The sequence below is a fragment of the Cebus imitator genome, unplaced genomic scaffold, assembly GCF_001604975.1.
Source record: "Cebus imitator isolate Cc_AM_T3 unplaced genomic scaffold, Cebus_imitator-1.0 Scaffold271, whole genome shotgun sequence".
NCBI classification, from domain to species: Eukaryota; Metazoa; Chordata; class Mammalia; order Primates; family Cebidae; genus Cebus; species Cebus imitator.
Genome location: NW_016107586.1, coordinates 1,771,050 through 1,796,047, shown reverse-complemented (window position 1 = coordinate 1,796,047; position 24,998 = coordinate 1,771,050). Strand labels below are relative to the sequence as shown.

The following is a 24,998-nucleotide window of genomic DNA, read 5'->3' as shown; positions in this document are numbered from 1 at the left end:
AAGTCAACTCAAAAAGAACATTCATTTGAGCAAGGTGAGATCCAGGTAAGCAGTTTGTGAGAGAAGCTAAAGAGGTGATGAGACGTGAGGGTGAGACTAGGAGATAGTAAGGCTAGAAAGGAGACTCTCCAAAGGCACTGGACAGGGAGTGACAAACATGCCTACAGGACCAATAGGCAGGTGAGTAAGGACAAAACAGGGCAGAATGAGAACCTAGGCCAAGAGCAGGTTTCTAAGACAGGGGGGATGCACAAGTTTAGGGAAATAGGTTGGAAACCACTGCAGCCAACCTGGAGCACGAAATGAGGTTTAGGCCATGGGAATACTTAAATGGTTCTTCGCTAAATATTGGAGCTGGATTTCAAACATAGGCTTGTGATTAAAATGAATTATACTAACTTCTTGGATATCTCTGAGACACCTCCTTTTTTCTTTTTCTATTCTGTGCCATTTGCAGTTTTTAGCAAAAACTTTTTCATAAGGGATTTCCTCCTCTACCTCCCTTCTCTCCTTTCCCAAGGCCATTGCCTCCGTTCAGACTTCTACCTCTTATGTTTGGACCATTGCAGTATCCTTCTCACTAGATCTTCTGCTTTTCATCTTCACTGATCCACCCTTCATACTCCTGGCCATTTCATTTCCAAAAAGCTCAAGCTCATTAGACATCTTCATGGTATTTACTGAGTTGAGTCGAATCTCTTTAACTCGGTGTAGTTGGCAGAATAGTGGCCTCAAAATTGCTGGAACCTGTGGATATACTATGTCACATGAAAAAGGGAAATTAAGACAGTAGGTGGAAATAATGTTTCAGTCAGCTGAGTTTAAGACAAAGCGATTGCCCTGGATTATGTGGCTGGGTACAATGTAATCATGAGGGTCCTTAAACAGGAAAGAGGGAAGAAGAAGAGTCAGCTATCAGAGTGATGCCATACAAGAAAGACTTGACCAGCCATTGCTGGCTTTGAAGACTGATGGGGACCATGAATCAAAGAATGGGGAAAGCCTATAGAAGCTGGGAAAAGAAAAACAACAGATTCTCCCTTAGAGCCTCCACAAGGAATGTAGAACACAGTCCTGCCAGCACATTGATTATAGCCAGTAAAACCCAATTTGGACTTCTGACCCCCAAAACTGTGAAATGATATATTTGTGTTATTTTAAATTTGTGGTAATCTTGTTACAACAGCAATAGAAAACTTACACACCTGGGATTTAAAACCACTGTCATTTGGCCCCAGTAGGCATCTCCATCTTCTTCTCTATGTACCTGAAGCTCTAGCCTCAGAAGACAATGGGTAGAATGTCTCCAACCTAGTGTAAGTCAGACCGGTTCCAAACTTTTTTTTGTAGGGAGTTGTATAAGCATCTCTCTCCTCTTTCATTGAAAGTGCCTTAGGTCAGGAACTTTGCATCTCATCCTTACATCCCCTTAGTACCAAGCATGTCGTGTTGCCTGTAAGAGAGACTCTGTTGTAATGTGTAGGATTGAATAGGAGGTGAGTTGTGATGAATGCCAAATCATGAATTGGGTGATAGATTATTCACGTCACCATTATTTACCGCAGAGGTGCTGAACGCTGTCCCAGGTGCTGACCGCTGTCCCAGGTGCTGGAGGTTCTGAGCGCTGTCCCAGGTGCTAGAGCTACAATTGCAAATGAAACAGATGTGTTGATCCTGAAGCATCTCACAGTTTAGCCAAGCACCTGCCTTTGCCCTCATCTGAAGCAGCTCAGGCTAGTGACTGCTTCCAATCTGGAGAGCTGCTGATCCCCAGGAAATTCACTGGAGTCAGCAGCTGAAATAGTTTGGCTGGGAGCTCTTTTAGCTCCTGATACCCACGAGGGAGCACTGCCCCTGACAGAAGCTGCAGAAGAAAGGAAAGTGTATGTGCCTGCAGGCTGGACCAGCAGAGACAGCCCTTGAAATGAAAAGAGACAAGTGGGTTGGATTACACACAAGGCAAAATAGACTTGGATGGACCTGTGATCTTCCCATCGCAGAGGCTGTCAATGCATGTCCACGCAAACCGAGCATTGGCATGCAGGGAATTCCAGGCTTTTATCTCCGCATCAGTGAGAGGCCTGATGAGGTTGCTGTTTATTTTGTGAAATTCAAGTTGTCACCACTGAAGTGACATGCCCCTTCTTGAGGACGTGGCATTTCCCCACTCAAATGGCAAATGACCTGGTTTGCTTAGAGACAGGGAAAGGAAGGAACTTAATGCATGCTGACGGGTTACTGTGTGCCTGGCAGTACAATGCCCTTTAGCTAATTCTCAAAACAACTGAATGAAGGGAGTGATCTTGGCTTACTTTAGTATGAGGACGCTGAGGCTCAATAGGGTAAGTCACTTGCCTCAGGTCACACAAAGTAAGTGGCAGAGCCTGGACTCTACACCAAAACTTTCTGGTTTAATGCTTTCACTTTTTCTCAAAGAAACAGGTCACTTATATTAATATTTTCCTCTGTGTTGATGATCATCTCTGGAGGCTTCACGTTAGTGGCATTGTAGCCAGTTTCCTCTCTCATCAGCTCACATCTGTTTCTGCCCTTGGCCTCCTCCTCAGGGTGTTGTTAGTGGAAGTTGGATGGATGGAGTGATGGACAGGCAGAAAGGTATGAGCTCTGACTCCTACCTAATAGCACATTTTTGGAGAGAATTAACCCATGTTCTGATGAGACATTTTTATGGAATACAGAAATTGGCAAGGAATTGTGTGGTCATTTGTCCCCACCCCTGTTGCTGGGCTGAATGCTACCTAAGTCATTTCCAAGAATGGCCATCTCATTTTCAAAGCCCCTTAGGGAATGAGAATGAATGGATTTTTAGTTCATTTTTAATGGCTCGTTACACAAAACCAGAACAACCCCCCACTATTCAACAGCCATTTTTCGCAGTCTCCTTGTTTCAGCAACATCGCATTGTCATTTTGTTGATTTGTCACTTCCCTGATTCAGTTACAAAATTCTGCAAAGTACTTTCTTAACAATGGCCCACTTTTAAATAAGGATGACTAATGCTTCTTAATTTCTGTATATCTTGTCTCTCCCTTGGATCATGTTGGAATGGATAAACCTGCATTTGGATGCTGACTCCCACCTCTTCCTACTTGCATGAACTGGGCAGTTTCCTCATCTAGGTGATGTGGATAATGCTATCATCTTCCTTTCATCATGGTTATACCCATTATCTGCATAATATACATCAAGCATCAAGCACAGTGGTTGGCACTTAGTAGGTCCTCAGTAAATGTTAGCATGCCCACCTTGGCCCTTCTTGTATTTGTTTCTCTCTTGTCTAAACTGTAGTCAAATTTGTGATTTTTTTCTGGAGATCTAGTGTTTTCCTTCATCTACACCCCATTAGGTACAGAAGTATACAGACATATACCTCAGAGATACTGTGGGTTACAGACCACTACAATAAGGTGAATATCACCATAAAGCAAGTCACACAAGTTTTTTGGTTTCTCAGTGCACATAACTGTTATGCTTACACTATACAGCTGCCTGTTAAGTGTTAAGTAAGGTAGCATAATATCTAAAAAACAACGTATATACTTAAAGTAAAAGTATTTTATGCTAAAAATGCTAACGATTACCAGAGCCTTTAGTTGAGAAATCATGTTTTTTGCTGGTAGAGGGCCTTGCTTCATTGTCAATGGCTACTGACTGGTCGGGATTGTGGTTGGTGAAGATTGGGATGGCTGTGGCAATTTCAAAAAATGAGACAACAATGAAGTTTGCTGCATTGATCGATTCTTCTTTCATGAAGGGTTTCTCTACAGCATGTGTTGCTGTCTGTTAGCATTTCACCCACAGTAAACTTCTTTCAGAATTGGAGTCGGTCTTCTCAAACCCTGCCACTGCTTTATCCACCCAGTTTATGAAATAGTCTAAATCCTCAGTTGTCATTTCAATAATGTTTGCAGCATTTTCATCGGGAATAGATTTCATCTCAAGAAACTATTTTCTCATTCGTTTAAATTTTATCATGAGATTGCAGCAATTTAGCCACATCTTCAGGGTCCACTTGTAATTCTAGTTCTCTTGCTATTTCTACCACATCTGCAGTTACTTTGTCCAGTGAAGTCTTAAACCCCTCAAACTCACCTATGAGAGTTGAAATCAATTTATTTGAGACTCCAATTCATATTGATATTTTGATCTCCTCCCATGAATCATAAATGTTCTTAATGGCATCTAGAATAGTGAATCCTTTCCAGGAGGTTTTCAATTTACTTTGCCTAGATTCATCAGAGGAATCACTGTTTATGGCAACATAGTTTTATGAAATTTATTTTTTAAAATAATAAGACTTGAAAGTGAAATTACTCCTTGACTCATGGGTACATGATGGATAATATACCATGTTCTTAGCAGGCATATAAACAGCATTAATATCGTATATCTCCATCATAAATCTTCCATGACCAGGTGCATTGTCAGTAAGCAGTAATATTTTGAAATAAATGTTTTTATTAGAGCAGTACATCTTAACAGTGGGCTTAAAATTTTCATAAACTGTGCTGTAAACAGATTGTGCTGTCATCCAAGCTTTGTTATTGCATTTATAGAGCACAAGCAGAGGATATTTAGCATAATTCTTAAGGGCCCTTTGATTTTTGGAATGGTAATGAGGACTGGATTTAGCCTAGATGAATTATCCTGTCTTTTGAAGCTTTGAAGCCAGGCATTGACTTCTCCTCTCTAACTATGAAATTTCTAGATGGCATCTTCTTCCAATAGAAGGCTGTTGGTTTACATTGAAAATCTATTGTATAGTTAATAATAATGATGTAAAGTAGATCTTCTGATAACTTGCTGCAGCTTCCTCATCAGTGCTTGCTGCTTCACTTTGCACTTGTATGTTATGGACATCCCTTCTTTTCTTAAACCTCATGAACCAACCTCTGTTAGCTTCAAACTTTTCTTCTGACGCTTACCTCTCTTAGCCTTCATGGGTTTGAAGAGAGTTAGGGCCTTGCTATGGATTAGGCTTTGGCTTAAGTGAACTTTGTGGCTTGTTTGATCTTTTGTCACTAAAACTATTTCCATATCAGCAATAGGCTGTTTTTCTTTTCACTTATGTGTTCACTGGAATAGCATTTTAAATTTCCTTCAAGGATTTTTCCTTTGCATTCAGAGCTTGGCAACCTCTGGTCCAGGAGACCTAGCTTTCAGTCTATTTGGATTTTTAATGGGCCTTCTTTGCTAAGCTTAATCATTTTTACTTTTGATTTAAAGTGAGAGAGGTGTGACTCTTGCTTTCACTCAAACATTTAGAGGCCATTGTATGGTTGATACTTGGCTAAATTCAGTATTGTTATGTCTCAGAGAATGGGATAGTGGGGGCTGAGGAGAAGGAGAGAGATGGGGGAACAACTAGTCAGTGAACAGTCAAAATGAGCACATTTGTCAATTAAGTTCACTGTTTTATATGGGCACAGTGCCCAAAAAACAACTACAAAGTAACATCAAATACCACTCATCAAAGGTCACCATAACAGACATAATAATAACAAATAAGCTTGAAATGTTGTGAGAATTTCCATAATGTGATGCAGAGACACAAGGTGGGCACATGCTGTTGGAAACATGGTGCCAACAGACTTGCTCGACATGGGGTTGCCACAAGCCTTGCATTTGGAAAAACGAAAAAGAAAACCACAGTATCTTGTGAAGTGCAATCAAGTGAAGCACCGTAAAACAAGGTAGCTTTGTCTTCTCTAGTGGCCCTTAGAGAATGATCTCTTCAAAACTTAATATGGTTTGATTTCAGAAGATTGCTTTCATTATCTTCCTTCTCTGCTCCTGCGTCCCTTTCTCCTTATCCTCTTGTGGACATTCTCAAAGTTATTTCAAAGCCACCTTGAACTCTCCCCTCTGGTCAGGCTTGGAAGACTAGCTTATGTAAGGAAAAGAAATCCTTGAGCAACATTGCTCCCAGAAAGGAGAGGGCTGAGAGTTTAAACTTTTTCCATCTCTTATGATCTCACTAAAGCCTCTCATCCATTGTGAGGGTGTCTTGACCACCTCAGCTCAGATTCATCTTCTCCTCCTTTGAACACCTCTGGTTATACTTTAAACTCTAAGAAATTTGTTGTCTATTGATTAATAGGTACCATATCAAAGAAACATTTAATAATACTCTCACACTCTAATGATGTGAAAATCAGGGTTCCTGTCCTGAAGGAGCATATTGCCTAGCAGCAGAGATACACATGCAGGTAGAAAATTATAGTCCAGTGAGTAGCAAAATTGAAAGTTTGTACAAAAAGTTAGGGAAACGGATTAAGGGAAAATCAGTTCTGTCTTTGAGAACAGCTGAGACATCAGAGTGTTGACACTTGAGCTGGATCTGGAAGCATCAGAAGGAAGGAGAGCATCAGGGTAGAGAACAAGAGAAGGGCTTTCAGAGGAGGGAGAAGAGCATAGGGAAAGGTGTGGAAAAATTGAATGGGAGAAGGGGTATTCTAGCATGGCTAAATTTCAGTGGTCATTTGGGAAAGTGGCTCTAGAAGGGGTTTAAAATGCCATATAGGGCCAGCTTGAGGAAGACCTTTTATGCCATGAGGAATTTGGATTGATCCTAAAGGCAGTGGGAAACCACCAGAGAATTTTTGTAAGAAATTAAGTAAATGAGTTAGTTTGAAGGCCTTTGAAGTAATCTAGCTACTAGATTACTAGCCAGATCCAATGGTACGTTCTTGATATTTCTTGTACATAAACTGTCAGCAGTATTTCCCTTTCCAGGGAGCTGGTCACCCTCTTCCTTGAAATGCTTTCCTCACTCGGTTTCCAGAACCCACGCTCTCCTTGGTTTCTTTGTATCTCCCAGACTGTTCTGTGTCAGCCAGGGCCTCTAACTCGGCATATTTCTTTTTAAAATTTTAATACTAATTTTATTTTACTTTAAGATCTGGGCTACATGTGTAGAACATGCAGGATTGTTACGTAGGTATACACATGCCATGGTGGTTGCTGTTCCTATCAACTCATTATCTAGGTTTTAAGCCCCACATGTATTAAGTATTTGTCTTAATGTTCTCCTTCCTCCCCACCCAACAACCTCCTATAGGCCCTAGTGTGTGTGGTTCCCCTCCCTGTGTCCATATGTTCTTACTGTTCAGCTTTCACTTATGAGTGAGAACTTGTGGTGTTTGGTTTTCTCTTCTTGTGTTAGTTTGCTGAAGATGATGGCTTCTAGCTTCATCCATGTCCCTGCAAAGACATGACCTCATTCCTTTTTGTAGCTGCATAGTATTTCTAAAAGAAGAGATTGAATGCAGGAATTGATTGTAAGAGTGCTGGAAAGGCTGGAAGAGCAAGAAAGAGCAAGAAACAGGAAAGGCAAGCCTGCTCAAATATCGGTAACTGCAGGAACCATCACACCACTGCCCAGGAGAGGAAGCAGTACTAGAGGCCAAGGGTCTCTTTTACCTAGGTTCCTTCTGGGTGTGCTGAGGTGCATCAGAAGAACCTGGGAGCCTGTGCTGCTGATTACTGAGACCCATTCCCGTTGCTTCCACCAGCTCTGTTGCTGCTGACGTGCTGTCACATCAAAAGTCAGATGCGTGGAGAGAGTCACTTCTCCCTCCTCTGCCAGTCCCCACTAATGCTTTCTATCGGCTAAGCTAATCTTGAAGCCAGCTCACAGGAGAGTTTTAGAAATGTAATTTGCAGGGCCTTGGTTACCTGCCATACATAGGCAGGATTGTGGGGTGAGAGTAAACAGCACAGTCTACACCTTTGGCTACTGTGAGTGTTCTTTTCAAACCTCCTTTCATATTTAACATTGTGATTCTGCCTAATATAATTTACTCACTTCTTTTTTTTTCTTTTGAGGCAAGGTCTTTCTATGTCACCTAAGTTTGGAGTGCAGAGGTATGAATGCAACTCACTACAGCCTTGACCTCCTGGGCACAAGTGTTCCTCCTGCCTCAGCCTTGGCGTCCCGAGTAGCTGGGACCACAGGTGTGTGCCACCATCCCCAGCTAATTTTTAAAAATTGTTATTATTTTTGGCAGAGGCAAGATCTTGCCATGTTGCCCACGCTGGTCATTAACTCCTGGGCTCAAATGATACTCTCACTTCGGCCTTCCAAAATGTTTGGATTATAGATTATACACATATGCCTCCACACCTAGCCACAACAACTTATACCTTGAGGATACTGTCACTCTCTATCAAGAAAGAGATACATCAAGTTCCATTAGTTGCTGTACCTTCTCTGGGTGATGTTAATTGCTTTTGTAGTCCTTTTACAATCCTGTGTGGATATCGTATGACCTAAAATAGTTGTGAAATTAACCAACACTAACATTCTTTGTATAAAAGAAAAGAAACAGAGAGTAGGAGAAAAGAGAGTAATTTTGGGCCACCATCTATTTATCTGTTTTGCCCTGCTGAACCTGTAGCTGGAATTACACTGAAAGTAGTGGAAGGGAGATTCTCACAAGGGAGTGCCCCAAATGGTACCAAGATAGGGCCAGTTGGGATTCCAAAGAAAGAAGCACTAAACGCCAGGGTGATCAGTGCAAATCATTTATTAGGGGAACTTACCTATAGTGCTGCAGCAATCCTCATGACAGACGGCAAGAGAAAAGGGGTGATCTACCTAAGTCTGTCCAAGCAACATGGTCAGGGAAGGGAGTTTATGAGATAGTTTAAGGCATTTGGCTCAGGGCCAGGACTCATTTCTTTCAGTGTTTTGGACAACAACCTAGATACCTTTATCATTTCCTGGGAATGTTCAAGAGCCCAGTGTGAGTTCAATCCTGCTGGGGAAAACCTGCAGCTGGCTGGGTCACAGAACAGTTAAGCACTCTGATTTTTCAATCAGAACACAGAAAGCAAGCAGGTAATGGAGGGGGGTGGAACTGGGGAATCCTGCATTCTTACTCTTCTCACGCTGTCTCATCTCTGTGCACCCACACATACAGCACACAAGGAGAAATATGCATAATTGCTATTATATTCATTTCTGTTACTAGTCTTGAGGCATAGTTGATAGACCACCTTCTTCAGCTACCCATTTGATATTTCTTTTGCCCTTAGCAAATACCTCAGAGGGTGAAGAATTTCCACCGCATGATGTGATAGAATAATTCAAGCCATCATTCCTGGAGAATCTTAGTCCTTTATTAGTTCTGCCTTTACTACTGTAGTCTTCTGTTAACTTGTACTTCAGGACTTGAAAACAATAGGAGCACTTGAAATTAATAAGAGGCATAATAATAATAATAGGTTTCAGACATTATTTTCTTTGTCCTAATTGCAAAACACCCTCTCTCTTTTCCTTGACAATAGGGCCAAATCGTCCCAACTGGCAAGTAACCCCTTCATTAATCTGTTTGTTCAGTGGTAGCATGAGAAGCTAAAAACAGATGGATATTACTTTCAGCTTCCAGTTCAATAGAACAGGTGTGGCCAGGCATGGTGGCTCACACCTGTAATCCCAGCACCTTGGGAGGCCAAGGTGGGCAGATCATCTGTGATCAGGAGTTCAAGACCAGCCTGGTCAACATGGTGAAATTGTCTCTACTAAAAATACAAAAATTAGCCAGGCATCGTGGCACATGCCTGTAATTCCAGCTACTTAGGAGGCTGAGACAGGAGAATTGCTTGAACCCAGGAGACAGAGCTTGCAGTGAGCCAAGATCACACCATTGCACCCTAACCTGGGCAACAAGAGTGAAACTCTGTCTCAAACAAACAAACAGGTATTTTGCCTCTTGGTGACAATGCCCTCCTTGGGAAGCAAGACTTCTTTACTAACAGAGCCCAAGTTGTGGGGACATGAAGAAAATACTCTGTGGTGTCTTTCTGGGTGTGATAAGGAGAGATGTCACTCCCACTTTTGGTTGTTGATATTCAGACCTTTAAATAAATGGGGAAAAAAAAAGATATTCAGACCTTGGTATTTGGACCATGTTTTGGTTGGACCCACATCCTAGAGGATAGCACCACGGCCTCACATGGGTGTCAGCTCCCAGCTGGTACAGTCATTGAGTCTTCACAAGTCCATTCAACCATCATATCAGTCCAGGTGCTCGAGGTGATCATGTTTGTGGTAAGACCAGTGAATTCCATGGACATGCCAGGGACTGTATTTCATTTGCGTGAAATGAGTTTCTTTGTTAGAGGTAATGTTGTATGGGACACCATGACAGTGAATAAGTCAATCTGAAATTGAAATATTTGATGCTAGCATGATCACTACAGGCAGGGAAAGCAATTCCAGTGAGAAGAAATTGCCGTCTCTGAGATGAGAGGGGTGCCGTGCAATCAACCTGCCACCACACACGACGTTGAGACTCAGCATTGGTTTTTTTTACATTGGCAGATTGGGAACTCAGCAGTGATTATTTCCACATCAGCCTTGGTGAGGGAGATTCCATGGTGAGCCTAAGGAAAGCCTCTATCTCTGCCACAGTGGCCACTCTATATAGGAGCTCACAGAGAAAACACAGGTGTAGCTGGGGAAAGAGGCTCTGTGGTCTCAAAAGAAGATGACATCCTGTCCATCTGATGCTTGACAGTCTCTGTAGTAAACACCATGTGGTGAGCATTTACACAGGACACAAATATCCCTTGTGCCAATTTCAAGAGGCCCAAACAGACTGGTTTTTCTGCCTCATTTCACTGATTCCTAAATGCTGATATGCCCCAGCCGTCAATCCTCATAGCTCTACTCAATCCACACTTGGTCTTTTAGTGACTGAATCTAGATTCATGTCTTACATGTCCATCCAATCACTGACAACTCCCAAACTGGTATTTCTAGCCTAGACTCTCTTGACTTCAGACTCATTTATCTAGCTCACTGTTTGACTTCTCCATTTGAATGTCTCTTAGGCATTTCAAAATTAACGTCTAAAGCTCAACTTTTAATATTTCCTCCAAACCTTCTTTTCTCATGGTCCTCATCTCATGAGACAGCAGTTCCATGCTTCCAGCCACTTGGGCTCAAATGCTGAGAGTCATCCTTGATTATTCTCTTATGTTCACATCTTATATCTAATTTGTCAGCAGATCTCCTTGGCTCTATCTTTAAAATATATTTGGATCCTGGCCCTCTTCACCTGTCTGCCCCATTGCTGTTACTCTGGCCCAGTCCACACTGCATTTTCCCTGGAATTTCCCCTGCATTTCCCCATCATGGCCTTTCTAAACACAGCAACCTGAGTGACCTGATTGAAGTCCTCCATGTAAATCCTCTGGTGGCTTCCCATCTCACTTGGAGTAAGAACCAAGGTTCTTGCAGTGCTTCTCAAGGCCCAGTGAGATCTTTCTCCCAACATCTCCCTCACCTCACTTCCAGCTTTGTTAACTTCTTGTTGTTTGTTGGTTATGCCAGGTACACCCCTGCCTTTGGATGTTTGTATCTGCTGCTACTTCTGCCTGTCATCTGCTGCTACTTCTGCCTGTCATATTTGTTACCAAAAGAGCCATGTGACTTCATCCTTCACCTCATTCAGGATTTTAAGTGTCAATTTCTCATAGAGGCCTTTTCTGAGCTCCTTATTTACCTCTACAACCTTCATTTCCTACCTGCCACTCCACAGCCCACCCTGGAACCACCCCTGCATGTTTGCACTTTTTAATGTATTTCTTATTTTTTATTTATCTTATTTCCTGCTTATTTTTTTCCCCATAGAACTCACTGCCATTTGACTACTTCATTGGTTACCTATTTATTTATTTATTTATTTATTTTTTGTCTGCTAGGTTATAAATTTCATGAGGGCAGAGAGGCTGGTTCTTCACTGCTGATTCCACAGCACTTGGAAAAAAGGAAGTGTGTCATACATATTAGTTTGGTGAATGAATGCAAAAATTATGAGGACCTGAAATTGGTCAATGCAGTGTACCCCAACACATTTCAGGAGACTTGATTTGCTTGCTATGGGTAAGATGAGAAAGGAATCATGCTGAAACACAGAGTTGGTAATACTCCCCTAAACAAACCAGGGAGAGGGGTTAACAGTTTTGTAAAATTTCTTGCATCAGACACTGACAAAGTTGGTATCTCTTGTACTATTAATAATTCCTTGTCTTCCCAACTAGATTATAAACTCATGGTGTACAGTGGGCACTGTTTATCTTACTCTGGACACCCAATTGGTGTCCAGACATTCTCATACTGTGGGTCAGTTGGGTTCTGAACTATAGATGTTTGATTTCTACTCCCTGCAGGGGAGGCTTCTCTAGGTGGGAGGAAGATGTCAAGACTCACAAGACCATGCTGAGACTTAACATACACTCCTGCAAGCAGTTCCCGAAGTGTATGTTTTAGTAACTTTCTTGCTTATGTTACCGTTGTCTACCACTTCTGGTAAAGAAAGTCAATGAGTCCTGTTCCACTTGGCTGAAAGCAAAGAATTAATCAGGTCCAGGCAGGAGTGAGGTCATAAGAGTGAGGGTACCTGGAGGTGGATGTGCAGAGAGCCCTATGGATTTAAAGGCACCAATATTTTAGGAAGGTTTAATGAACTAAAGTAATTTTCCTTCAGAGTAAAATTTTACAGGCATTAAAGGTCCTCACTTCACTGAATGTGCTTACGGGCCAGAGCATCCTAGTGATTTATGAATTTGTAGATTACGCATTATCCTTTCAGAGGACAGGAATCCCCTGGGGCTTTCTGCCTGCCTTCCAAAGCTGAGTGGAGGTGCCAGGTGAGAACAGTGGCTCTGATTTGCAGTCTTCTGTATTGCAGTTAGTGTCTAGAATGGTTGAACATTTTTTTAAGAAAGATTTCAGCAACTCTAGAAACTGAAACCCTTCCACCAAATATGAGCAACTAGGAGCCCTTGTCTCCTGAAGAAGGACTGTCACACTCATAACTCATGTTTGCACAGTACGGCTTATGAAGCAAGCTGGCATCCCTTATTTGTTTGAATCAGCAATGCTGTGAGCATGGCAGGAAAGTTTACCATTACCCCATTTCAGTAAAACATGACCAGTTCTGAAAATGTTCATGAGTTGTTTAGGTTTATGTAGGAGCGTGTGCCAAGGCTGATTTCTTGAGTCCAGCCCTCTGGTTTCAGATGCTTGAAAGATCTGACATCTTATTTGAAATAACACTATTCATACATCTCTTACATGTGACCTTGCAAACTCCATCCAGGAGGCAGAGGGTGAGTGAGTTTGGACTGGGAGATATTTAGGATTCTTGAATGGAATAGAGACTGAAACTTCAGAGTGTGGGTACTTCCTCTTACACAGAAAATGGGATGTGTATACTCGCATCAAGACTACAGCAACCATTTAAAAAAATCACTTTACTACCAAGATTCTTATATTGTGGTTGGCATTGGGCAGGAATAGATGAATCAAAGAGAGAAAAAGTGAGAAATAAAGGCATTAGTTGCTGGTATTGGGTGTATCTGAAGCTGGCTTGAGCATTCGGGGACAAAAAAGCCACTAGGTTCTTGAGGACACGAAAATTGGAGGTGGATGCTCAACAAAGATAGCACCAACTGACCTGAAGGAGGTCACAGTCTAACAGGGAAGACAGACATACAGAGAAATCATATTATCCCACTATAACAAAAGCTGTAAGAGATGTATGAACAGTGTTATTTCAAATAAGATGTCAGATGCCAATTTAAAATAGTTATATGTACCTGATTTTGTAAGAGGCCAGCTATGTCCCTTATTGCCACCTTATTTATGGTGGTCCCTTATAATATAGTCTCCTATTATAACCAACCTCTTCACTCTTGTAAAACTCTTAATAAAATCATTATTGACCACATCAAGTGCAATTCCACTATCCTTCTCGCCCTTCCATTGTTCTTTGTGCCTTGTTTCCCACCTTGGCCCAGGCTTGCTGTGTCTCTGAGTGGATTCTGCATATATCATGGTGCACTCAACACAGCCCATACTGCTCCATCTCCATGCAGCTTCTCATAACTGACCTACCCCCTGCTCTTTTCTTTTCTATCTACCCAGTCCAAATTAAAAAGAGAAAAAGAATTAAAGCGGACGAGCTCCATTTCAGTATACAGAAATTCTTACCACGCTTTAAGACCCAGCTTATATAACCCCTCCTTCATGAAGACTTTGTTAATCACATTTTCTGGACTTAATTGCTTCCTCTTCTCAAATATTATAGCACATTACCCATACCTTTCTCCTACATTTATCATCTCATCCCTTCTTTTACTGCCATGTATTTATAATTCATCCAAAGGACCTTGTATAGTACCTGCCATGTGTCAGCGATTGGGCTCGGTGGTAAGAATGCAGAGCCAAATGAGACCTGATTTCTGACCTGAAGGAGGTCACAGTCCAACAGGGAAGACAGACATACAGAGAAATCATATTATCCCACTATGACAAAAGCTCTAAGAGATATATGAACAGTGTTTTCCAAATAAGATATCGGATGCCAATTTAAAATAGTTATATGTACCCATATGTACTTGCATAAATGTAATTTTCCAGCTACGTGCACACACACACATACACTTTTCTGCTATTCTCTCTGTGTGTATATGTGTATGCAGCTTGTAAGAAGAGAGAAGTGGTATTACTCATGAATTATTCCAATTTATTTTCATTTCTCCTTCTGTCTAAAATCCCCCCAGGATCATAACCAGTTAGGTCAAAAAGGTACTATTTTGACAAAGCTTATTTGGTAAGCCTGAGTCTCCCAACAATTTGCCTAGTTCTTGTCTCATTACACATCTGTTTTCTATTTCTCTCTCTAAGAACAAAGAAAACAAAAGTTATCTTTATCCCTGGGCCTTGAGCCCTAGATCTCTTCCATTTGCAGAATTTAGCAGGTGTCTTTTTAGTTCACCTAAGAGGTGCTCAGTAAATATTTGTGGAATTCATGAATGAATGATATACTCCTTGAGGGCAAGGGTGTGTTTTTCTGCTCTCTGTATTTCTGTTCATTGCCATGCACGGAAGCCCGCATAAATGCTCGCTGAGTGTAGTAGCATTGCATTAGAGCAGAACAGGCATGGTTGAGTCAGACAGGCATGGGCAGAAATGCTGGCTCTGACTCTTGCTGGTTGTGTGTTGTGGGGGCAGTTTGTTTAACCCTTGGGCTTGTTTCTTTATCTGTAAAATGGGAGATATTATATAATACCTGCTCTGTTTCAAAGGCTTTTTTTTGTGAGGATTGAGAATTGCCCAGTGTAGTACTTAGCACATAGTAGGAGTGCAATTAATGTTAGCTCCTGCTTTTCCTTCTTTGAATCTGAGTCCCATTCTCATTCTGGGTCCGTCAGCTGGAGGGGAATCAAGTCAGGCTTTGCTGTAGATCCAGGACTACTCTCTCCACTGTCCTGCTGACCACATCCATTCCGTTGGGTTTCCTGAGCCACACTCTCATCTCTTTCTTGTCTAAGCACTTGCCCAACAGCCCGGGTCTTGTTAGGTGGGTTTATTGCATCTGCTTTCAGTGTTCTTCCCTGAAAATTCACTCCTCCTCAGTAGCCTTTGGAAGGCTCTGAGTGGTGGGAGAGGACAGGGGTGGGCAGGCTTTCTCTTGCTCTTGGTTTTGTTTGCTTGGCATAGAATGTCTTAAGTCTGAAAGTTACGTTGTCATCTCTTCATGGCTCTATTAATGTCCTTCTGTGCTGGGCTCCAAAGCAGGGGGGAAGGAGCTTTCAGCCTATAACTCTCGGTGTTTTGACTTTTCCTCTAGGGAATGCTGGTGTGACCTCGCTGAGGTATCCTCCTCATACGTGTCATACTGCCTGCTTTACTCATAAGGTTAAATTCAGTGTAAAGGAAGCAGCATTTTGCTAGATTAGGATCTCCCCATGATGGAGTAGGTGGTGTCACTGTAGCACAGAGGTGAGAAAGGAAACATGGTATGATGGAGCCTTTCTGGAATTGTGGTCCTCTGGTTGCCACAAGAATATTTTTGAACCCTACTCAGGGTCCATCGAGTCAGACTTGCTGGGGGTGGGCCATGGAATCAGCATTTAACAGGCTCGCCAGTGGCTCTTATGCTCCAGCTTTCATGGAATGGGAAGAGCACTACCTTGGGGGCACTTGGTGAAGGTCAGACATTGCTGAGGCTTGACCTTGAATCATATTCCTTTTTGGGAGGGCTCCATTTTTTTCACCTATAAAATGAAAGCAACAGGCTGGCTTAATAGCATCTCCGGCTGAAGTCTATGATTTACCAACACAAAATCAATATCTTTCATTTGCTCAAAAATGATTATTTTGTAAGAACCTTCGATATGCCGAGCTTGTCTGTGAAGGAGACAGAATTACCAAACACAATCCCGACCTTAAGTTGTTTAGACTATAGTTGAGAAGGCCACTCATGTAACATCCAGAAACTATCAAGATAGTGTTTGTGATAAATTGCATGACTCCATTTTAAGCAAAATAGGACTTCACAGGAGAGAACATTTTTGACGTCTGGGATAATCCTGGGAGGCCACCTGAAAGGGGTGGGCTTTGGACTCTCCAACATCAGGCAGGCAGGTACAGGGGAGAATGAAAGGATAGGGCACAGGCAGTGATGTAATGATACAGGATGAAAGAAAGCAGAGATGTGAGAATGTGTTTGTCTCACCTGAGATACCTTGAAAGACTTAGATTGTTTAAAACAGAGGACAGATTTTTACAAACTGGAAAAATGGTTGGGAGAGTATGTATGGGCCAGACTGTGGAGTCTAAGTGTGCCAGTCTAAGAAGTCTGGATTTCATCCTTTGGGAGAGGATGCCTAGTAAAGGTTCCTGATCAAGAAAATGCATGAATTAAGAGGTAAAATTGAAACCATCTACCATGAAGGCAGAAGTAATATTCATAGAGTTGTGGAAGGATATGTTAGTCTGAATTCTCCAAGAAGCAGACATGAAGCTGAAATAAGATATCTGAGAAACTTATTAGGAAAAACGCCTGTGAGAGAAAATGGGAAAGGAACCAGAGCAGATTGGGACAACTGCTGGGCTGAGATAGAGATCTGCCCCCCCAGTGAAGGAAATGGGTAAGGAAGGAAGGAAGGCTGGCTGGGAGCATCTCAGACCACAGAGGTTCTGTGGAACGTTCAGCAAGGCTATTAGGAGATCTTAGCATCAATGTCATGCATCAGAGGAGTCCTGTCACCCAGGAATGTGTCTGCCTCGTATTCCTGTTGCTTGTAACCATTGGCCAAGAGCAGCTTTTGTGGGGTGTGGACTTGGCAAAAAGGTAGCAATGAATTTCAGAGTACAACAGCTTGAGTGCATAGTCAATTATGTTTCCTGCAGGGGGATATCTGAGAGGCACGTTCTCATGGCAGCTACTGAGGGGAAGGAGAAACTAAGGAGATTGTATTCTCTTGGATGGTTTAGCTACAGAATGCCTGCGTCTTTGCTCGTGATGCTTCTTCTGTGTAACGACACTTCAGCATCCCCCTTTAGCTAGTTAATTTCTACTCTTTCTAGGTATTAATTTGGGTTTCACCATTAGAAACCCTTCCCTGACCTCTTTTTCTAATTTCTGTATTTGGTGACTCAACATTCCCCACTTTTCTCTGCATTCCCCACCACAGCACCTATCACTCTATATCGGGATTGCCTGCTCATTTCTTAGGTTTCTCCCCTACTGGATTAGACTGTGAGCTTCTAGAGGGAAGAATCTGGATCTTTTATTTCTTCATTCCCCATGTATAGCCCAGTGGCCCGAATATTGTAGTCATTTCATAGAAGAAGAAAGGAAATGATGGAAGGAGGGAGGGAAAAAAGTAGAGTGGCCCAGGCTTTGAGTAAGGAGAAAAGTTTTCCAGATCCAGTGGTTAGAAGCTCTGCTAATCAAGTGAAACTCTTATCCTCATCATCTCTTTCTTCATTCTACATGGATTTTACACTTTTTGGAGGCATGTTCCCTAAAGGCTTGATGTTGGAGGAAAAAAAATGAAGTGGTCTGACTTGCTCCTGCAGAGCCTGAGGTGGTCATTCTGACTCATTTCTAGTAGATCAGTTTTGGGCTTTTTTACTTTTTCCAGAATTTGGCATGGCCTGCACATACCCTCCCATACTTTTACATAGTGACTTTAAGAGTAACTTTATACGTGAAAGAAGGTCAAATGAAGGGCAGAAGAACTCTGGTGTCTGTGTGTGTGTGTGTGTGTGTGTATGTATGTATGTGTGTACCCTATACATTGATTCAACAAACAAATTATCTGATAAGTTGCTGGACATTTGTCTGGTGAGGCTATGGATAAGTTTATTGTCTTTATTAGTCTCTGGCTTTAATAAACAAGAAAACTAGCTACGAATGGGAGGGGCAAAGATCTCTAAGTGACTGTAGAGAACAATTCTTTGCATTGGTTCCCCACCCTTGCTGTTGTGCTGTAGTAATAAGATAGGTAGCTTGGTAGAGTCTACTGTCCTACAAATAGCCATGCCACTGGTGTAAGCTATTAATATATACTCTTTGATTTGTGCTGCGGTACTAGGACAGATAGCTTGGTAAATTCTACTGTTCTACAAATAGCCATGCCATTGATGATGTTTCTTGCCAACCTTCCCTTCCTCATCGCAGAGAAATTGAATGTCCCAGTCACCTTTGCCACATAATGGGTCATATCGCTTGCCTTTAATTTTTTTCTTAGTTTATAAAGAAGAAATGGAAATGGGGTTGATTGACCCCATGGAGAGCTGGATGAGAATAAATCTCAAAGTGAGCATTTTGTTGTTAGTAAGTGCCATAAAAATGTTCAATATAATGGCTGATTATTTTTCTTTAATCTTAAGTGGATACCTAGAATGGGAAAGTCCCATCTCGGTAGCAGAAATTCATTATCTCAGAAGGAATTTAATGGTTGCTGTGAAAATGAACTGGAGGAAGTTAAATTGTGGAATGGGAAGGAGCAGAAAAAAGTAAAATGAGTTGTGCATTAAATTGAGATAAACACAATTATGTGTAACTGGATTATCACGCAGGCACGCAATGTATATTATGCACCTGCGTTTTGATTAAAATTGATTCAGGTGCATGCGCTTAGCATCCTTTTATATGTGGAGTTGTGTCTAAGCCACTGTCCAGATGCATGAGAGGCAGGCAGGGCAACGTCAGATAACCAAGTCCCTAGCTAGAGAAAGGGCATGGGAACAGACTGGCCAGCCCAAGATTGGTTAAGAAAACCACCAACGGGATTATAGGCAGCTTCAGCTCTCTGGTATGTCCAGCTTCCTTTTGGGTTACTTAACTTCAACTGGTGTCAAGAAAGTGGTTGTGGAGTCCAATGGAGTCCAATGATCTGCTTACTCCATAGTGTGGGGGCAGATGCTGCATAGTCGAAGGCAGTTGGTATCAGGGGATGTAGGGGGAGTAGGCCTACCTGCATTCAGGTCTTTATGCCTGCCAAGGCCCTATTGCTGGAGACACAGAATCTCTCTGAACCCCTTTTATAGACAGACAGAATCAGGCCCACTTCCTTTTTACCCTTTTAGGTTCAATTCTTTGAATAATCAGAGTCATCTCTGGATCAAAAGCAAGCTTATCATCTGATCTCTGGGTGGCCTTGGTTGTGAACAAAGCCAGCTGGCCTGTGCCTGACCTTGAAGGAGGACAGATGTGGAGAAACAACTGTCAATAGCCAATTAATTCCTGTTGGCATGTTTTATTTCAAATGCAAAGCACTGTCAAGATTAAAATAAATGCTACCAGTTACGGGGATGCATTACGTTAATAACTTTTTTCCCCTTGCTTGATCCTATAATTCCCCTCAACTCAATGGATAAATACTAAGCCCTCCTCTGGGTGATAGGAGATGCACTGTATATTGTTACAAAAACTAAAGTAAGCTTCTTTTTCCTCCCTTTGCTCCTCTCCCCTCCCTCTATCCCCAACCCCTTGCAGGTCATACTTATCCTGACAAAGCTGTATGACTTCAACCTGGGCAGCGTGACTGAGAGTTCACTTTGGAGGTAAGTGTATTAGAGATTCTTAAGGAGCCACCATGCCTTGGCTCACATGAGAAATGCAAGCCAAGCAGTTGGGAAGCGTGGATTGGAAGGAACCGAAGATCCGTCCTCTTCCTAGAAGCCCATGTTGATGCTCCAGGTGGAACTGATGGCCCCTACCTGTGAATTCCTTCTGTTCTGCTTATGTCTTTTGGGACCTGTTGCACATCTGCCCTGGCCCTCTCATTGCTTCTGTGCTTTTGTAGTGTCTCATTCTACTGAAGAAGGTGTGGTCTGGCTAGAGATATCAGACAAACATACATGAGAGAATGAGTAGAGGTTCTTGATCAGGATGCCTGCTATAGGAGGGATTCTTGCCTTGGATGTGAGTCTTGGCCAAAGGACTGTCTTCAACCCTTTGCATCTGTAAGATTCTGTGGTTCTTGAGAAGCCAGTACCATGGCGACAGATACATATGGGAAGAGATACAGATACAAGCCCGCATAATGGTGTTCTGATCCCCAGGCACTTTTGCCTTCAGGGGCCCCTTTCCCCATAAAATGTTATTAAAAGGTTTGTTTTACTACTACATTGGTAAAAAGACAACTGCATTAATAAGCACTTTTTTTTCAGCTTATTCATTCTTCAGATTTTAAAATCAAACATTTTTGGGGCCTCTAAAAGTATTGTGAGCCTAGCTGCTATACCTCTTGTGCTTAGTGGATAAGTCAGCCCTTTTAGCAATGCTTGTGCCCATAGGACAAAGGAAAAGAGGGATGTCAGTGAGTGAAGTCAGAGCGGACTTTAATAAAGCTATGAAATTGGGAGTTTCTCAGGACAGGGAATGCCCATGTGTTACACAGTCTTAGGTATACTTCCTCATGGAAATATGCACACTTATATGACCACACTGACATGCAATCACACTGGGCGACAGCGGGTCTCATCAGGCACTGGGGGACTTGGTGCTTCACCCTCTCTGCTAGGTCCATGAGACTTCAGGCGTTGTGCATTTTCTCCCATTTATCTTGTGATGTGTCAATACTGGAGAGGAAGCTGTCACAAAAAACCATGCATATGGCTGCATCATCATGCCTGAGTCCTGCCCTAAGGGTTTCCTGGGGTTTTGGAGCAGAGGGGACTGGGCTGTGAAATGATTCTTCATCTGACCTGTTTGTTTGTAGAGAGCTAGGCAGAGCTTTTCTCTAGGGAAGAGGGAGCAGTCACAGCATCTATTAAATATTTAGGGGTTAATTGCTCGTATCGACTGAGGCCTGCCTTAATTTTCACAGGATGTCTAAAACCTAGTTTTGCCACCCAGTGAAAATTGGCAGAGGTATAAGTAACCAGCATGCCTCTAACAAATGAAAACATGACTATTTCTTTTTTTCTTTTTTTTCCCATTTATTTATTTTATTGCATTTTAGGTTTTGGGGTACATGTGAAGAACATGCAAGATTGTTGCATAGGTACACACATGGCAGTGTGATTTGCTGCCTTCCTCCCCATCACCTACCTCTGGCATCTCTTCCCCTTGCTACCTCTCCCCAGTTCCCTACCCCCCACCGTACCTCCCCTGTTTCCCCCCAACTGACCCCAGTGTGTAGTGCTCCCCTCCCTGTGTCCATGTGTTCTCATTGTTCAACACCCGCCTATGAGTGAGAGCATGCGGTGTTTGATCTTCTGCTCTTCTGTCAGTTTGCTGAGAATGATGGTTTCCAGATTCATCCATGTCCCTACAAAGGACACAAACTCATAGATTTTGTTGGCTGCATAATATTCCATGGTGTATATGTGCCACATTTTCCCTGTCCAGTCTATCATCAATGGGCATTTGGGTTGGTTCCAGGTCTTTGCTATTGTAAACAGTGCTGCAATGAACATTCGTGTGCACATAAGCATGACTATTTCTACTCACACAGTACTTCTCAGGGAATTAGAGCCTCAGAAACATTCCTTTAAGCCCAAGCACAGTGATGCTGTATGATACTTTAAGCCTCATTCCTGTGGTGTTTGCTTGGTCAAATCATGAAACCAGCCAGAAAGTTCTATCTTTATATTGGAAAACAGCTATTCCTGGTACCCCATGTTGCAGAAAAGGTTTGGCTATTTCTAGGAGCAGGTTAGGTAAGTATAGGAACCTAGGCCAGTTGCTTAATGCTAGACACCTTCAAGTTACAAAGGGTGTTTCTCACAATTGTAAGCGCCAGTATGTTCATCAGCATGTACCAAGAGACAGTGTATAGCTTGGTGTCTATAAGGGTACTCTGGTGTTCAATTGCCAGGATTGAAGTCCCAGTTTGCCCGCCACCAAGCTGTGTAATTTTGGGCATTTTAGTTAATCTCTCTGTATTAGTTCCCCAGGGTTGCCATAACAAACTACTACAAACTAAGTGGCTTAAAGCAACAGAAATGTCTTTTCTTATACTTCTGGAGTCCAGAAGTCTGAAATCAGGGTGCTGGGGCCACGCTCTTTCTGGAGGATCTAGGCTCCTCCTGGATAAACCAGGATGACTTTATCTTGAGACCCTTAACTTAATGGCATCTGCAAAGACTTTTTTCAAATAAGGCTCCATTACAAATTCTGGGAGTTAGGTTGGGGACATATCTTTTAAGGGGGTTTACCATTCAACCTACTTCACTAAGATTGTTTCCCTGCATATAAATTGGGGATAGCATGGAACATATCTTTGCTCTAGCCACATTTTCCTTGCTGTTCCTCCAACACACCAATCACACTTTTCCAAGAGCCTTTACACTCAGATTTTTTCTCTGCCTAATGCTCCCAGGTGCCAGAGTGGACACCTTACTTCCTTCCCCTCTCTGATCTCAGGTCACCTATCATGAGGTCCTTCCCCAGGATTCTACATTTCATCACTTGGCTACATTTTTTTTCTTAGTCCGTATCACTAATTGACATGATAAATATTTACTTGTTGGTTTGTTTATCGTCTTCCCACGCCTACTCACATCTAAGCTTGTAGAGAGAGGGAATTTTTTTCACTTTAATTCAGTGCTGTATTCTCAGCATCTAGAAGAGTATCTGGCACACAAGCGGTGCTTAATAAATGTTTCCTTAGTGAATAAATTAGTGAATGGGTTGTTTTAAGGATAAAGTGAAATAAATGTAAAAACAGTCTAGTAACTCACATGTAGGAAGTGCTTACTTAATTGTAATTATTAATGATCATCATAACCCTGTGTTTGGATAGTTTTCATTCCATTATTGACTTTGTTTTTAAGGATCTCTTGCTGCAGAGATGCATGTGCAGGAAATGATGACACCAAGGGGGTGTAGTCTGTGGTCTCTAGGAATTAGCTGAGATCTTTGAGGATGAAAGTCCAGGGTTGGGGAGGGTAGAAAAGTGATTTAGAATGTTGTCCATTGTGCTAGTTGGGAGGAATTGAAATACCAATTTCTATGTAGTCAAAGATATCCTTTTATAGAAAAGATTCTCCTAGCTGGGTATTGGCACGAAGGGAGGGATGCAGTTTGGCAAGGGGAGAAATGTCCCCACCACAAGGCAAAGTCCGGGTGAGGCTGGTCTGTGGGAGAGGATGGAGCCAGACAGGAAGCAGAGAGACCAACTGAGTGCTGGGCCAGGTTGGAAGGATGTGGGGATTGGCCAGGTTCACAGAAGGGGCCCAAGCAAAGGGAGTTACTCAAAGGGAGTTTACAGATCACAGATTCCATATGGGGTGACCTTTTGGGGATTTGGAAGGCTGGTGGGTATTATGTGCCTTCCCTGTTGATCAATATCATATATGAGTATATTTTGATGTTAGGTTTCAGGAGGTTCACGGACCTGATAAAGCCCAGTTTAGGAACCCCTGGATAGAATGTGACTGAGAAAAGGGACTGCTCCTAAGCTTTCTGGGGGTTTCCCTGTTTGCTGGGGCCTCACTGGGAGTCTTCTACCTTTTTACTGTCTTTCCCCTGAATATTCTAAAGATCTGTATCTCCTATCCTCTTTTCCTGTCTGATAATGATGTATTTTATAGTTAGAGCCTAGAGCAGTATGATTTCCCTTCCTAATACAGTGTGCAGAGAAAAGAAACTAAATGAAACATGTACTCCTTTAGCTTCATGATTCAGCCTAACATGTTTAACCAAGTTGAAATTGAATTTGGTGATTCTTGTTCAATGTTCTGTACAACCAGGAAGCCTGGAACAGCAGTTGCCATGACAAGATGACACCCCCTGTCAGGTTGCAATGTGATACAATGATATGCCTCACTGGATTAATAATTCAGAGGCCATCTACTACTAAATAGACAAAAGACTGTTTAAAAGCATTAAATTGTCTGACAGTATCTTGTGTCCTTATGACATTCTTTCTCAAATACCTTGGTGCTCTTCTACTGGTGCTGGCCATGGTTCTTTCTCTACCACCATCAGGGTGGTTATGTAAATTTGTCATTTAGCACAACCATCTGTTGTATCCCTTAGTCAAAGAACACTTCACCTGTAAGATATCATGTTTAGAGAATTAATGAGGCTGGGGACTGACTTGTTTAAAGGACCCAGGGCTTTCCCTGAGTTACCTGAATAATAAGGCTGAGATTAGGAACACTCCCTGGCTCTTGATCTGAGCCTCCTTCTGCAGTGTCATATAGTAATTCTCAAAAATGGATACTCTGCAGCTAGATAGAGATAACCCTCCTATTCATGTCTCTTCCATTCCCAACAAATGTAGGCTGTTGTCATGTGGTAAGCTAGTGTTATGGACTCAAAGGGAGGACCACATTTTTCTCATTTTCATGAGAACTACATATGATGCATGGCTTGGTGCCATATTTATGCCCTCTGTACTCATAGGTGCACGTGCATCTCTGCCTCCCATGGCATTCATGGTCCTCAATTAGGGAAGAAGGACATCACTTTTCTCTGGAAGTGAAAACTGATAGTACCAATTAATCCGCTGCCTGAGGTTATTAAATATTTACTTTTGAACATATATCCTGGTCAGGACTTATGTTTCTGACTGGTAAATCACTTCTTGGACTCATTTCTTTATGTCTTGGACATGAGCACGTGGATACATAAGCAAATACAGTTTTTCTTTTTTTTCCCCATTTATTTATTTTATTGCATTTTAGGTTTTGGGGTACATGTGAAGAACAT

At 42.2% G+C, this 24,998-nt stretch overlaps 1 protein-coding gene across 1 annotated transcript in view; it reads left to right on the top strand.

The window, feature by feature from the left end:
* Positions 1–24,998, top strand: part of SORCS3 (sortilin related VPS10 domain containing receptor 3) — a 609,576-nt gene that overhangs the window by 175,201 nt on the left and 409,377 nt on the right. The window contains exon 2 of the mRNA XM_017500803.2: positions 19,830–19,897. Coding sequence (XP_017356292.1) covers positions 19,830–19,897 — 68 coding nt within the window. The remainder of the gene's footprint in view (positions 1–19,829; positions 19,898–24,998) is intronic.